The 17,850-nt window shown below is 42.1% G+C and overlaps 1 protein-coding gene across 1 annotated transcript in view; it reads right to left on the minus strand.

The window, feature by feature from the left end:
- Positions 1-17,850, minus strand: part of DISC1 (DISC1 scaffold protein) — a 339,029-nt gene that overhangs the window by 213,569 nt on the left and 107,610 nt on the right. Inside the window, 1 exon segment of the mRNA XM_024209411.3 lies at positions 4,304-4,358. Coding sequence (XP_024065179.3) covers positions 4,304-4,358 — 55 coding nt within the window.

Raw genomic sequence — 17,850 nt, forward strand, 5'->3', positions numbered from 1 at the left:
GGGTGGGAAGAGGCGGGGCCTCATGGAAAGGGTGGAGTGGGGGCAAGGCCGAGGGCGGCGGGGGGGTAGGTGTCAGTAATGCGGCCCTCGGGCCAATGTACTAGTCCTCATGTGGCCCTCATGGTCATTTGAGTTTGAGACCCCTGTCATACAGCATGTCAGGCAACTGGGAGTTTCTTCAGTTAGAACTTTGTTTCCCACAACATGAGATACACCTCCTATAAAGTTGCGACAAACTATCCGGATAAGGTGGAGAACAGACAGCCCTCTCAATTGTTAGTGAGGTTTCAGCTTTCATTTTAAAAAGTCTCCAGATGTTATGGTTGAAAATAAACATTCAAAATGTGAAAAAAGTGTATCCAAATCAGTGATTTCTGCCTAAAATTGGAGAGAGCTTGAAGCAATAGTTCTGAGGTGTGAAATGACCCATTCATTTCAGTGGTGTGCCCTCAGATGCCAATGGCGACATCTTAAATGTCACCACTGTTAACTATATCACTGCTCATTAAAGCATGTAAGAAAGGAAAGGAAATATCATATCATCATATTATGAAGATCTATACCAGCATTTCCCCAAGTGTGGGTGGGGAAGGAATACAGTGATATATAAATTAAGACAGGTTGTCATTTAATAACACAGGGTAGAGCTGTTGGGGAGTGACTGGTTTCATTTTTCATTAAAAAAAGGGAAGAAGGTGGATCTGGGGAACTACAGGCCAGTCAGCCTCACCTCAGACCGTGGAAAAATCATGGAGCAGGTCCTCAAGGAATCAATTCTGAAGCACTTAGAGGAGAGGAAATTGATCAGGAACAGTCAGCATGGATTCACCAAGGACAAGTCATGCCTGACTAACCTAATTGCCTTCTATGAGGATATAACTGGGTGTGTGGATGAGGGGAAAGCAGTGGATGTGTTATTCCTTGACTTTAGCAAAGCTTTTGATATGGTCTCGCACAGAATTCTTGACGGCAAGTTAAAGAAGTATGGAATGTATGAATGGACTATAAGGTGGATAGAAAGCTGGCTAGATCGTCGGGCTCAACGGGTAGTGATCAATGGCTCCATGTTTAGTTGGTAGCAGGTATCAAGCGGAGTGCCCCAAGGGTTGGTCCTAGGGCCGGTTTTGTTCAATATCTTCATTAATGATCTGGAGGATGGGGTGGACTGCACTCTCAGCAAGTTTGCAGATAATACTAAACTGGGAGGAGTGGTAGATACACTGGAGGGTTGGGATAGGATACAGAGGGACCTAGACAAATTAGAGGATTGGGCCAAAAAAACCTGATGAGGTTCAACAAGGTCAAGTGCAGAGTCCTGCACTTAAGACGGAAGAATCCCATGCACTGCTACAGACTAGGAACCGAATGGCTAGGCAGCAGTTCTGCAGAAAAGGACCTAAGGGTTACAGTGGACAAGAAGCTGGATATGAGTCAACAGTGTGCCCTTGTTGCCAAGAAGGCTAACGGCATTTTGGACTGTATAAGTAGGAGCATTGCCAACAGATCGAGGGACGTGATCATTCCCTTCTATTCGACATTGGTGAGGCCTCATCTGGAGTCCTGTGTCCAGTTTTGGGCCCCACACTACAAGAAGGATTGGAAAAATTGGAAAGAATCCAGCGGAGGGCAACAAAAATGATTAGGGGGCTGGAGCACATGACTTATGAGGAGAGGCTGAGGAAACTGGGACTGTTTAGTCTGCAGAAGAGAAGAATGAGGGGGGATTTGATAACTGCTTTCAACTACCTGAAAGGGGGTTCCAAAGAGGATGGATCTAGACTGTTCTCAGTGGTACCAGATGACAGAACAAGGAGTAATGGTCTCAAGTTGCAGTGGGGGAGGTTTAGGTTGGATATTAGGAAAAACTTTTTCACTAGGAGGGTGGTGAAGCACTGGAAAGGGTTACCTAGGGAGGTGGTGGAATCTCCTTCCTTAGAGGTTTTTAAGGTCAGGCTTGACAAAGCCCTGGCTGGGATGGTTTAGTTGGGAATTGGTCCTGCTTTAAGCAGGGGGTTGGACGAGATGACCAACCCTGATATTCTATGATTCTATGATTTTCCTTAAGTGTGGATTCAGCTTTCTAACGTTTGGGAAAATTCTGAGATGCTGAGAAACAGTATATTAGAGAGAGAGAGAGAGAGAGAGAGAGAGAGATGGACTAGCAATCTTTGTGTTTCAGGATATAAACCACATATTTGCCAAAATCAGGAAGGAATTTCCCCTCCAATTATATAGCATTGTGGAATTAAGCACATTAAGGCCATTTTAACTCTCCATCTAAAGCATTCTCCAGTCACTGTCAGAGAAGACTAGTGGATCATTGATCCATTATGGCATAAGAAACCACTACATTCTGTGATACAGGAGGGCCAGGGAGCAGTGGGAGAGTGGTAGAGGGGAAATATATAAACCCTAGGCTAATTAAGGCGTGGTTCCCTGTAGACTAGGGAGGGTTGATACAGGTTAATTGGAGCACCTGTAGTCAATTAAGGCCCTGTCAGGAACCTAATAAAACCCCCTGCTTCAGTAGTCAGGGAGGAGGAGGAAGGATAGAGGACTGGAGCTTGGAGGTGTGTTGTGAGATTTGAAAGACCAGAGAACCGAAGTAAGGGAGACCCTGCCCCGGCAGGGCAAGGAGACTCCCTCCCCCAATGTCTAAGGACCGAGGGTGACCCCACCCAAGGTGGAAGAGGGTAAGAAACCCGCAGGGCTTGAGAGGGGCTGGGACTCAGAACGAGGAGCAAACCCAGACCCCTCCCCCGCTTCCCTCCTCTACTACCTTCCTGGGTCACTAGCGGGGCCCTTGTTTCCCAAGAGCAGGGGCAAGTGATTGCGTCTTAGCCCCACCCCACCCCAAGAAAAGTGCGGGACCCACCATACGAACATCGGCCATCTTGTTACAATTCTTTATAGTGGCTGGAGGATATGGCAAACAAGAAACTGAAAATCAGATTTGAGAAGGAGTAGCAGCAGTATCTCAGATGAAAGCAATAGTGGTAACCCAAAAGTTTCACACTCCTCCTATTCTTCATATGTTCAGGGTTTGGAGAAATTACCGGAATAATTATCCTTTTTGTGAGAGGAGTACCAAAAACTTCCCACAAAAAAAATAACGGTATAAGTATCTACATTTGTTAGATATTATAGGCCACAAATTCAAAAATAGATATTATGCATATACGTCACATACAAAGTATGTGCCAGTGAGCACAAACAGACTTCTGTGTCTGCCTATTTTGCATGAATGAGAAAACAGGCAAATGTATGTGCAAGTGAGTGACTGCATGAATAACAGCATATTTCCTGCACACAATTACCGGTTTGTAGCAACAAATCAGTATTTTGTACATGTCATTTAAGGCACTGATGTTTGAAAAGGAAGTCTCAAATCTAATAGTACACATGATGGGTGCTTCACTACTGGAAATTCACTGGCGTTAGGCACCTAATTCCCCAGGTGCCTTTGAAAAATTCACCCTTAATGCACCTAACCACCATGCCACAAGTACCATATAAACACATGGATTACATGGTAACTAATCTCCTGAGTCTGCAAACAGCTATGCATTGCTTAAATGTACTCATATGAGAAAGTGACATTAATCAGTGGGACAATTTATATGCTTATATTTAAGCAACCACATAAGTGTTTGCAGAATCAGGACCTAATGGAGGATGATATAAAAATGAAAGTCAACAGGAGAAAATACAATACTCAAGTCCATTAAGTGTCCTGGAAATTATGATGCACTATATGATTTTCTTTTTTAAATATGTGTGAGTATATCTAAACTTTACCCAGCTGGGATGAAAATGTAATTCATTTATCATAATTACCCTGGGTCTGATTCAGATTTCCATTTGCACTATTGTAACTCCTGAGTAACATCGCTAACTTCAATGGAGTCACTCTGGATTTACACCAGTGAAACCAATATGAGAATATGGCTTTTTCCTGAGAATAAAGACATTCAATTGTGACCAGATTTCACTTTCATTTCATAAAGCTGACAGTTCTTTTCTAAGCTGAGGCCAACAGATTGGTTTCTATTGTGAACATGAGCCAAGAAATATTACATTTAATGAACCATTCCTTTGGCAGACACACTAACATTTTTGAATGCCTTGACCAGGTTTAGATTTCTTTTTTAAACAGATATTAAGAATATTTATATGTTAAACATATTCAGAAGAAATACCATACATTTGGCCTTTCAAAAGACACAATATTATATTAAAAAGGTAGTGCATTATCTTTGTTTCTTAAATGTACTGAAAAAAATGATAGTTGATATGCACTTACTTTGGCAGTCGCTTCTTTAATGGACATGCTCAGTGATTGTTCTTTTTCCTGAAGGCTAGAAGGATTAAAAGAAAAGAAAAATGTTGACCTTCTTTACTAACCATGGTATGTTACACAATCTATTTTTTCATAAATAAGTACACAAAGGCTTTAAGAGGATTCTTCCAAGCATAGGGGACCAATGTCAGGATAAAAGTCATATTTCTCTAAAATCTTCAGTTAGTCTGTGTTACTAATAACACTGCGCTGCAGATTATTAGAACTAAAAGATTTTTTTTCAGTCTAGTTTACTTGTTCTCAACTGATCCTATTTGTTTACTTTTACACTTTATTCAGCATGGATAGTAAAACTAGCCTACAATGTATTTCACCAATACGTTTTCATGTACCACATACTCAGTAATAATATCTATTATTATTTTAATTATTATCATCAGTAGTATTAATAATTTGTATTATTTGTAAAGAAGTAGCGCCCAGGAGCCCAAACCCTGGAACAGCATTGCACTGTGTGACGCACTGCACAAATACATAACAAAAAGAGAGACTCTGGCCTCAAAGAGCTTACAATATCGGTATTGCATTGTGTTCAGGTTTCCACACACTCTAGCTGAGGCCTCACTAGTGCTGAGTAGAGCAGGACAATTACCTCCTGGGTAACTGACACTTCTGTTATTACATCCCAAAATGATACTAGCCTTTTTCACAACTGCATCACATTCAATTTGTGATCCACTATAACCCCATGATCCTTTTCAACAGTACTAGTGGCTAGCCAGTTGCTCTCCATTTTGTTGTTGTGCATTTGATTTTTTCCTTCCTAAGTGTAGTATTTTGCACTTGTCTTTACTGCATTTCATCCGGTTGATTTCAGACCAAATAAGTAAATACCGACAGAGTTACCCTTCCACAATCTAAACTACAAAGAGGGTTTCCAGTTTTTAATTTGTTTTTGGTGTTTGTGGACAAATTATTATTCAGTTTCAGAACGAACTATAAAAACTAGTTTTCCATTTCTGATTTTGGTAGTTTAATCAAATGTTATAGCAGGAATCACCTGGTGCACAGTGGCCTCAACCAGCTCTACAGCATGCACAGGATCCTGCTGTATTTTGTAGACAACTTTAATAGGCACCACACACAATGGGGCTATGCAGCAAACAACACTGCAGGTAAAGAACTGGCCACTGGGCATCAGCAAAGGATATGCTCCTCCTTTTAGATGCGAAACAGTGCATCACTTTCCACTCTGCAAGATAGGACAGGATACTGCCCTGACCTGATGTTCATCTCTAAAGATGATACAGGTACGCTAATACCCCCATTACGGATTGTCCTTGATGACTTCCCAAACTGCCTACACAGACCAGTACTGACCATATTGGCATTCAAATTCCAGTTCTCTACTCAAAACCAGCGCTGCACTGGAAATTCAAAAAGCAGACTGGGCCACTTTCTCTATGACTGTGGAGAACACAATCTCCCACATTCCCCCAATGGCGAATACTTGTGACCATTTTACTACGCTCCTAATCTCCACTACAAAGAACATCATCTTCCAAGGACACGTCATCGTACACTCCTTGCTGGACTGCAGAAAGCCAAAAACTCCTCCACAAATATGAGTGCAGAGACCCTCCTACTGTCACTGGATGCAGCAAGGCAGAAACGGTGGCTTGGCTGTGTAGGTCTAAACTTCACACACTCAAGCAGATGCACCTGGAACTTGCTGAGACACCTGGGGGCTGCAAATCCCACATGTCACTAGGCCGCAAGTGAAAGCCAATGCCACTGGTGATAAACTTTTGTGGACATAAAAACAGCCAGTGGATAAACAGTATCGCAGACAAGTCCAGCATCAACTTTAGCAAGTGATGTCCACGTGCAATCCATCTTCCCAAGGGTCTGGACCATCCACAAGTTAGGATATCAATGCAGCCCGGAAATTCGGAAAGGCAGCAGGGAAAGATGGTATCTATCCTGATTTCCTATATCTGGGTCCACTGGCACAGAAATGAATGATAGAGCTTTTCACAAATATCCAGACCACCAGTGAAATCTCCTGCCTGTGGAGAGAAGCCAAGGACATTGCACCCCTAAAGCCTGGAAAACCTGCAGATTATCCTTCTAGTTATAGACCAATCTCCTTTCTGAACACCATCTACAAGGTGATGGAGTGTATGAGTCTGACCCAAATCAGGCCCACTGGGGACACCAGCCTACCTAAGGAACAAGCTGGTTTTCTTCTGCACAAAAGTTGCTGCGACCAGTTCCTGGCCCTCACTACAAGCATCAGTGCTGGATTCCAGCAAAAACTCAAGACCGGTACCGCTTTCATTGATCTGTCAGTAGCATATGAGACAGTCTGGAAGGACGGTCTGATACTGAAACCGACCAAAGTGATCCCCGTGCGCAGATTCTTAGGATGCTGAACACCACGCTTAGCAGCTGAAGGATGCACCATGTGCCTTGGAGGTCAAACCAGCAAGCCATGCACTTTGAATAATGGGCGACCACAAGGCCCTGTACTTGCTCCAACACTCTTCAATGTATACACAAGTGATATGCCTGAAACAATAGCACAGAAGTTTGTGCATTCTGATGATCTGGCACTCACAACCATTACCATTACATCTGACCTTAAGATCATGGAAGAGTACTTCCAAAAGTGGCACCTGAAACCAAATCCTAGCAAATCTGTAGTCTACACCTTCCACTTGACAATAGACTTGCACAAAACACTCTGTCGAGTTTATGGTGAAACCGTGCGTTATAACCCAAAGCCAACATATCTTAGTGTCATTCTTGACTGCACACTGACCTTTCATGAGCACCTCAAAAAAGTAGCCTCCAAAGTGAAGACTCACATCAATATTATTCGAAAGTTAGCAGGAACAAACTGGGGAACAACTGCCCCGGTGCTATGAACGTCAGCCTTGGCCCTGGTGTACTCAGTTGCAGAGTACTGTGTGCCAGTGTGGACAAGAAGCTGCCATACCCAACTTGTGGATAGGCAGCTGAATCAGACCATGCAAATCATCCTGGGAACTTTAAAATCAACACCTCTACCATGGCTTTTTAGATTAGCAAACATTGAACCTCCATCTATCCACTGAGATATAGCTACATCACAAGAACTTAAATGTGCTGAAGACTACTCAGAACTTCCCATCTGCCAGATTATAGATAACATACCCTAACAACAACTGAAATCACAAACACCACTATAGACCACCTGTGACCACCCCATGTCTCTGGATCCGGACAGGGAATGGCAATGTGTCTGGACCTCATCTACCATTCCAAACAAGCACTTGGTTACTGACCCAACAAGTTGCCATACAGACATTGGACCACACTGAAATGAATCCGAACAAACCATAGAAGATACAGCTACTTGATGCACAAGTGGAAAATCAAAGACTGCCCTTCGTACGACTGGTGAAAACAACCACTGAACACATCAAAATGTAGTGCCCCAAATATGGATTCAAAGGTGAATTGGATGATATCCACAATATCACAGAGGACGACTTGAAATGGCTTATGGACCTACAACTGCATCTACAGAACGTTGCTCTGCAGATGCCGTATGCCAGAGACAGAAAAGGAGGAATCACTTATGCATCTTAAAGAATATTCCATCATCTAATAAATGCACCACAACTGGAATGATACAACCATGTCCACTGGCTACAAACGGTCTTTCACCAAAAGAGGATTTTCCTCAGGTTTTTGAGTTCCCAGTTTGTAGCAGAAAGAAACAAGAGAATTTACATCAAGAGAAAACAAAAAGATTCAAAGCATGTGGTAAGACAACCCAGATCTTCAGCTATCGAGTATAACAGGAATGTGTCAGTGGATACTGAGCCTGTGAAGTTTTAATAACCCAGACCCATTCAGATGACAGAGGCCAGGAAATAAAATTCAGTCTCTTACCAGTACTCCTGTGTCTCACACTGTTACTACAAGAGTAGCACTCTGCCTGCTCAGAAGCTCACTCACACACTCTTCCTTTTGACTACCAGAGAGAACTTTTTATAGAGCTCCCTAATTTAGCACTAAGGTCTTAACTGGACCACTAGGCTATATTCTGATCCATTACCTCACTCTTTTCTAGCAGAACAGTTAAGAAGCAACTTAACTGCCTATCTGCTGATGCTCAGATAGGACCTCTGCATCCTATCATAGGACCATTTAAAAATTATTTTTACTATCCTATATAGTATAACACACACTGAGATTGCTAGGCTATTGACCCAACTGATCGAAAGACTGGAATGAGACAGGAATTCAATTAATACGAGATTTAGCTGACAAAATGCAGGAAAGGAAATGTTTTTGACTTTCACGCAATTGACGGCAATCTATATTTAGCATGCAATTTCTTCAGTTCATGTAGCTAGCCAGGTAGGTTCATTATTTAAACCTCCAGCAACAGACCTGGACACATTTGGGGGGATAAAATAAGGTGATCCTAAAAGAAAAGCAGCACAGATTTACAGAATGTATCTTGGGGCCTCCCCACATACACACAGTCTCCAGCTTAAGAAGCATGAGCGAAGGAATTAGATTACTGGATGATGAATGATGTAATATACTGGCAAACACATGTGATTCAGCCAGGGAACTTCAGGAAAGGCTGGGAATGCCACAGATTTAGAATATGTTACTGACTTGACACTTAACAGTAGACTATAGGAAAACTTAAAATTACCAAATGCTTCAATGGATGCAAACAAGCCAGTCACACATTAATACTCTGCACAGTTGACATGATTCAGAAAATAGATGACAGATAATATTTATGGATATTTAAAATAATTGTGAAACAGTCTGAGAAATCACCGGAAAACATCTTACAACATCTATGGTGAAGGATCCTAGAGAAGGAGCATAGTTTTGGAATAAGAGGAAAGGATAATCTTGTTTCTAAAGAAAAGAATTGGAAGTGTGGTTTGTGTTCGTGGCCCTGCCACAGACTTCCCATGTGAACTTTAGGGGCCCCTAAATATTATGATGTAACAGCTCATGCTTGATTGGTCTCATGAAGAATATTCTGAGAGGCTGTCACCTCCCTGCCACTATCCTGCCTGTACAGTGGAAATGGCCCTGCTCAAAGGAAAACTGAATAGTACAGTATAGGAAGGATTGCTTTCTGCTAATTAGAGGCAAGTTTCTGGTCTCTTTCCTTTAATTTTGTCTGCATTCCCACCTCTCCATATTAAGGTATTATATGCAGATACTTAGCCTTCCAAGAAAGAGGGAGGAGGGGAGAGCCTGACACCAACTAGCAGGCAAAAATCAAGACAAGATTATTTCTATATTCTTGAGACTCACCGATGGATGAACCTTTTCTACCCAACTGGGAGCTTATATGCCATGATGAAATATTTATACACTATTGTGATAAAAGATTTATACAGACTATAGACAACAGTCACCGTAATTACACAGTAATGGAATGTACTACAGTATGCTGGTTAAGAATATATGGGAAAGCATTCAGTACAAAAATAATTTAATTCCTACACTGGTGCAAAACTGCAGGCTGATCTTCACTACAAATTAGCTGAGGGCTAGTCTACACTGGCAACGCTAAAGTGCTGCCACGGGAGCACTTTAATGTGGCTTGTGCAGTCGCAGCAGCTCTAAAAAAAAAAAAAAAAACACCTCCACAAGGGGCGTAGCTACCACCGCTGGTGCACTGTCTACACAGCCGCTTTACAGCGCTGAAACTTGCTGCACTCAGGGGGGTCTTTTTTCACACCCCTGAGTGAGAAAGTTACAGTGCTGTAAAGTGCCAGTGTAGACAAGCCCTGAGTTAGCACACTCCAGCGAGTGACCACACTGCAAAACAATCTATGTGTGTGTGAAAACAAAGTGATATGATTAGCAGCACAGCGAATGAGTTAGCAGTTAATGAGCTGTTGTAACTTGAGCTGCTGCATTCTCACAGCATTACTAGCTCAAGCAGCACTAGTGCTTCACCACATGCCTCCCTCCGGACAGGCCAGCTAGCTCAACCTTCAAGCACCAGTTAACTGGAGCTAGAGATTTTAGTGGATGGACAGGAGTCAGTGTGGGGCAAAACCTGAGCTGTACCTCAAGCTAACAATGCAGTGAAGACAGGCCCTCTGTGAATTGTTTCCACCTTGATCCTGTAAGGACTGAAAGACACAATACTACTTCATAGCAGGTTTCAGAGTAGCAGCCGTGTTAGTCTGTATCCGCAAAAAGAACAGGAGTACTTGTGGCACCTTACAGACTAACAAATTTATTAGAGCATAAGCTTTCGGCATCCGAAGAAGTGGGTTGTAGCCCACGAAAGCTTATGCTCTAATAAATTTGTTAGTCTCTAAGGTGCCACAAGTACTCCTGTTCTTTTTACTTCATAGCAGGAAGTATCCATCCTTGTACCACCACCTTCACCTAAAAGATCATTCTATTTCCTTCTATTCCACTCACCCGACCCCTGCTTAAAATAAAACAAAACAAAACCACCCACAACACAACAAAATTATGCCAATCATTACCGGGTTCATTTGCTTGAATATTATATCCCTATCCTCTGTTCTTGAGTCTTTTAGATTGTAAACACTCCGGAGAAGTCACTGTCTCTTTTTCTGTGTTTGTTCTACAATGAGCACAAGGAGGCCCGGATCTTCAGTAGGGCCTTTGGGAATTACTATAATATAAATGTTTAGCAGTAACAGTAATCTGTTAAAGGTCACCTAATCTGACAACCAGGTCTATATTCAATTTGCAATAAAGTGAAAAGTGAAACTGTTGAATCAAGGACTCGTCCCTTATTAAGCCATGAATCATCTTTCACTTTCTCATATACCTCACAGCATATATACATTATGGGGTCAATTTCTAAAAGAGTGGTGTCCTTTTTGCAGGTACAAACTGGACAAACAAAATTTGTACCTGCAATCCAACTCTGAGTGTAAATCAGGTAGAACTAAAACTACTCACCTTTGCACTTACAATTCATTTTGACAGCTCAAAAATGTAGACAGATTTTGCAGGAACAAATTTCAACTGCAAACAGGATGGACCAATCCTCAGCCCATATGAAAACATAGCCCTAAGGCCAAATTCATACCAGATGCGAGTGCATCTCCACTGCACTCAGCAGAATCAAGTAGTACACAACAGATCTGAATTTGGTATGGTATTCAGATTATGTGCAATGGACAACTTGAATTCAAAACAACCCTTTAGAGAATCCCTCACCCCATAAAGATATAAAACATATGTTTAATACACAATTTGGAATATACTAAAGCTTTTAATGTATGAAAGCATTTCACCATAATATATGTATGAAACTTTCCTTCAAATTCTAACATTTCAAGATCTGAAACAGAAAAATTAAGCACAACTTCAGAATTTGAAAGAATTAAATTTCTGATTTTTGTAAAAATGCCTGAGATTATTTTTAAGACCACTTTGTGCTCATGCCATTATGGTAGCCACTCAAGACCAATAATCCACAAGTCAGTGCATCTAGACTTCCCTACCAGATATGAAGTTTAGAATGAGATATTGAAGAACCACAATTTCTTAGAGGTTTGAAAAGTGAACACATTATAACAACAAGTTCAACTTCCCCATCACTGTCACTTTTCTGATTCCCAGGAAAAAAGTGTTTTGACTTGTTCAAAAGATGAAAATACACAGATCAGACTCTATGAAAGTCTTTGTATTGTCACCTCTAATGGCAAGTTGAAAGTGCTGACTTTCAAAAAAGTCTTTGTCCAACTCTTAATGAAAGAAATCAAAAACAACACTCCAGGGTAACCATATGTTGCAGCCTACATCAAGGGGAAAATACAGCAAAATTCTATTTAGAAGTCAGAAATGCAGAGATGTTTCTTGGCCTTCAGCAGACTCTACAATATAAATCAATCAAGCAATCAATAATTCCCTCGCACTCTTATAATTCCCTCTATGAAAGCATCTCAGAATGCTCTGAGGACAGGTAAAAAGACAACTTTTACATTGTGACAAAGCTATACTAAATAAAAGGACACTTAAGACTAGACAAACAAATAGCCAGGACTGAGTGTGTGAGAGAAATTAGAAAAAAATCTCTCTATTTACCTGGAAATTCTGTTTCTTTGAGTAATAAGGCCCACAGATCCATTATCATGGGTAGGTCAGCCTGTTTGCAGCTTGAAGGCAGAACCAGAACCATCAGTCATGGCAGAAGGGAAATGCCCCACCCCCTGAAATTCCTTCCACTTAAGACAACTTCCACAACTGGGATAACTCAAATCTACTTTCCCAAATTACAGATTGTGTTAAATATAGTTAGATGAAAACGCAAAACAATTTCTTCTAACACAGAGCCTGGGAAATTCCCCCTCACAAAATAAACTAAAATGTCTAGATGTCAATTTCCATCTTTCTTCAGTATTATCAGCTTGTCTGAAGAGTAGGCTAGATGGATCTTATTACTCAAAGAAAGATAATTTCAGGTAAGCACTGATAAATGTTACTATTCTTCATTTTGCTAATGTCCACAGATCCATTACAATGTGATTTTCACAGCAATGTGTCTCCTGGGTGGGAAACAGGATTACCCTTAAATATGGACATACAAAATGAGGTATATTATATATCCTGCATTTTCTCTTGGGCACTACAAGATGAAGACTTCTGCCAAAAAAAAGTACTGGCTGAAGATTGATCCAATATGTACAATTTTGGTGAATTTATGAATTGATGGCCATGTGGTTGCCTATCAGATCTTAATGCAGAAGACATGATTTTTGTACCCTTAGATTGTCACTTTTTCTAAGAACTACAGTTTGATGCTTAACAGAATGAAAAATATTTAGTTTAGTTCACTTTAGTTCTTCAATTTTCTTTGGGAATGAATACCATGAGAACTGTGAGAACTACCTATCTGAATTAAAAGAAAAACACTGGGTCTCTTCGGAGAAAATACACAACTTCAAAGCTCATCTGATTGGAGACAATAACTATGGGGAGATCTACTCCAATGGATAGGAAGCATAACACCGCCTCCTGCAGGAATTCAATCTATATAGTACTGAAAAGAGTAGAATAAGATTCTGAGGTCATTCTCTATGGCCTTGTGGGGCAGGAAGTATTTTTGCCCCAGGAAACATTTAAATGTTCAAATTTGTATAAAACTTCCTTTTCTTGAATATGCTGATAACAGAGACCTGACCTTTTTGTTTCGACACTCTTATACACACACAATAAAATTCTCCTGGAGGAAATCAAGGCTAGGTTTCATTTGTTTAACAAGTGGTTAAACTATGGACTTTGCACCAGTCATCAGAATAAGTTCTATCTGGTGACTTCTGTTTGGGATCCACAAAAGTGATAACCATTTAATCTAAATAGCCATATTGAACCTGGTCCTAGATGGACTGTTTTTTGCAACAGCAGACCTCTGCTAAAGAGAGTCACCTGGAAGATCAATGCTAGGTTCATCAGCCATAAGACCGACACAGCCTCTTCAGCCAGAAAAGTAAACAGTATCAATGCTGCTCTCTCTCCTTCCTATCTTTTGCATGGTTCTAGAGAGCAGTGGAAAAGATGATATGGCATATAGCAGAGATAATGCCCAGCTTTATGAGAGGTCATTCACTATCTCACATCCCAGGTCATGACACATGGAGAGGCCACACGGCACACTACTGCTGTTTACAGATGCAAAGAGGCCAATCTCCAGGCCATCAAGTTGATTTGCAATGAGTGAGGATATTCCTGGGTGCAAATTACATTCTGCCTAGTCCAACTTCTGCCAAGTAAGTCTTGATGCTCATCCGGCCAGGGCACATAGAGATACAAAAATTGCTCTGCTGAGGACAAGGAAGTCAATTTTCTCTCTTGGATCAGGCTAATCATGTTCCTCCTAGTTTATTATGAAAACCTCATCAGACATGTTGACTGTCATGACCAGAAAAAGTCTGTGGTCCATGGAAGGAGCAGTGGGAGGGAGCTGGGCCCGAAGGACCCCTTACTGTGACTTCCAGAATGGGCAGCATCCATGCTGTGTCTGATTACCTCCATCCACAGCCTCGGTCACCTGAGGGGAGGCTGCTGAGTTCCACTGTCACAAGCATGGCTGCTGGTGTGGCCTCTAGGGACTTAGGCACAATCTTTCTTCTGCAGTCGTTCTCCTGACACAGAAGGAAGAGAGGGAACTACTTGTCCCTGGAGCCAGTTTTTCCAAATCTGCCAGATTCCTTTTCTGCCCAAAGAGTAGGCCCCAGGCAACCCTGCCAGGATTAGGCTGTGAAATAAACTGTTCTCTGCCTGCAGAGCCAACCGAGCCTCTCAACAAGACATTCAATAAGCTGATGAGGCAAAAGACACAGGCCCTTACTTTTGCCTCTGGCTTTTGTCAGCCTAGCTTTCTCCCAAAAGCTTGTGGGGGTGCTAGCTGCTGCAAACACCTTAGGGAGGAAGGGGAGATATGGAGACAGTCTCCCCAAAAGGCAAATGCAGCCTTTTGGATGCGTCTGAGAATTAGACAGACATATTATTGAGTCAAACTGTTATTCAAGACATTTGAAATAAAGCTTGGAATTTCCCTCAGAAAAATTCTTCACTGGAAGGGCTGGTTGAGCTGCAGGCTGCCATGGGAGCAGGGCATTCCCCTGCTACCAGCGACTGACAGGTCTGGTTTACTCCAAAGCTGCACGCAGGCTGAAGTAGCCACTGTAACACACTTGTGGACCTTAGCATGAAGAAGAAAGTAGACAGAGCACTGTACAGGGAGTTACAGCAAACCAAACAGGATAGAATAAAATATTTGTATTTTAAGACCATAATATTAATAATTAGGCTCATTTCACATAATTTAGACTAACTGACACACACACACACACACCCCCGACAGAGAACATTTTACAGCCTTGTGCTAAGCTTTAAAGGTGAAATCACACTAGTGCGAAGGGACCCATCATAAAGCCCTCTACGCCACTTAACCTCTGCAACAGTCTCCATGAGGAGTGGGCACTGGACAGGGAAACACAAACAGAGCAATCATGAAAGGTGACCTCTGCACCCACCTCACACCATGGAGGAATTCAGTGTTGGCCACAAAAGACATGTCTACACAGCCAGAGGAAGTCAGGCTCCCAGTCCAGGCTGACAGACTCGGACTAGCGGGGCTCAGGCCAGCTCTCTAAAATCAGCTGTGTAGACAGCACTTTGAAGGTGGAGCGCAGACTGGACATAGAATCATAGAATATCTGGGTTGGAAGGGACCTCAGGAGATCATCTAGTCCAACCCCCTGCTCAAAGCAGGACCAATCCCCAGACAGATTTTTCCCCCAGATCCCTAAGTGGCCCCCTCAAGGATTGAACTCACAACCCTGGATTTAGCAGGCCAATGCTCAAACCACTGAGCTATCCCTCCCCCCATTGGGCTCTGAAGCTTAGGGAGGGAGGCATGGGCATTCATAAAGGTGAGCACAAGTGGCTCCTTTGGGGTTGGACAAGAGAGGAGCAGTTAGATCCTTATTTATGCAGATCCAATGGCCCCAAACTCCCAGATAGGGGATAAGAATGACCGACAGAGAGAGCAGCAAGAGGGAGAGCAACTCTGCAGTCTGCCCATACATTAAATGGGTGAATACTGTCTCCCACCCCTGCAGGCTTTCACACACAAAGCTAAATTAATCAGGCCATGTGAGAGACTGGGAAAGAACATCAATTTTACACTAAGAGCGAGCTCTTCCTCACTTCCATGATGCCTTAGATCAGTGGGTGATTATCCTTAGCTGCAGTGGCTGCTATGAAATGGTACTTGCTGCCCAGGTACATCTGCCTCAGCCTAATTCTCCTCATTTGGAGGGGAGGACTGACAAATTCCTTTGCTTTTTCAGACACAGAATCACAGAAATGTAGGATTGGAAGGGACCCTCAATAGATCATCTAGTCCACGCTCCTACAATCAGTAGGATGAAGTATTATCAAAACTAATGTTTTTCAAACTTTTTGATACCAAGGACCAGCTTGCTGCCTCCCTAAACTGTGTCATGGAGATCTCAGGGACTGGCGCCAGTCCATGGACCGGTCATTGAGAAACACTGATCTAGACCATCCCTAACAGGTGTTTGTCTAACCTCGTCTTAAAAACCTCCAATGATGGAGATTCCACAACCTCCCTAGGTAATTTGTTTCAGTCCTTAACTACTCTGACAGGAAGTTTTTCCCAATATCTAACCTAAATCTCCCTCAATGCAATTTAAGCCCATTAATTCTTGTCCTTTCCTCAGTGGAAAAGGAAAACAATTTTTCACCCTCCTCTTTCTAACAACATTTCACATACTTGAAGACTGTTGTGTCACCCCTCAGTCTTCTCATCTCCAGACTAAACAAACCCAATTTTTTCAATTTTTCCTCATAGGTCACATTTTCTAGACCTTTAATCATTTTGATGCTCTCTTCTGGACTTTCTCCAATTTGTCCACATCCTTCCCAAAATGTGGTGCCTAGAGCTGGACACATTACTCCAGTTGAGGCCTTATTAGTGCTGAGTAGAGGGGAAGAATTACTTCTTGTGTCTTGCTTACAACACCCCTGCTAATACATAGTAGAATGATGTTCAATTTTTTTGTGACAGTAATCCACTCTAACCCCCAGATCATTTTCTGCAATACTCCTTCCTAGGCAGTCATTTCCCATTTTGTATTTGTACAATTGATTATTCCTCCCTCAGTGCAGTACTTTGCACTTGTTCTTATTGAATTCCATCCTATTTATTTCAGACCATGTTCTCCAGCTTGTCAAGATCATTTTAAATTCTAATCCTGTCCTCTAAGCACTTGCTACCCCTCCCAGCTTGGTATCATCCACAAACTTAGTAAGTGTACTCTCTGTGCCATTATCCAAATCATTTATAAAATATATTGAATAGAACCGGACCAAGGACAGATCCCTGCAGGACCCCACTTAATATGTCCTTTGAGCTTGACCGTGATCCACTGATAACTGAGTACGGTTCATCTAGGCTATATTTCCCTAGTTTGCTTAAGAGAAGGCCATGTGAGACAGTATCAAAAGACTTACTAATTGACAGCCCCTCTACCCTCTTTATTGTGGCTCCTTTGCTTGGACTTCTAAAAAACAGTTGCAGAGAGAGACTGAAAAGAGAGGAAATAACTAAGTGGGGATATAATAAAGGGGTACAGAATAATGAATGGTACACAGAAAGTGGTCAGAAACATCTATTCAACCTCTCTCACAATGCAAGAACAAGGGAAATGAACAAGGACCTCAGGATTTAGCTATATACAAACAGCACCACTGAAATGCAGCCACCTCTGGGAAGGCAAGTGGCAGCTAGGCAGCCACACAACAGTTGGGGGAATGAGGCTATTTTGGTCAAGGTTACTGGGACAGATCCCTACTCTTAAGAAAGTGCCATAGAGTCTTTAATGTTCACAGATAGCAGAGAGGACCTCAGTTTAAGGTCTCATCTGAAGAACACAATAAAACAAAACTTCCTTTATCTGCATTGGCAGGATAAAGACTGCTGACTGGGGCCT

The sequence above is a fragment of the Terrapene carolina genome, unplaced genomic scaffold (assembly GCF_002925995.2).
Source record: "Terrapene carolina triunguis isolate 2854851 unplaced genomic scaffold, T_m_triunguis-2.0 Scaffold85, whole genome shotgun sequence".
Lineage (NCBI taxonomy): Eukaryota > Metazoa > Chordata > Testudines > Emydidae > Terrapene > Terrapene triunguis.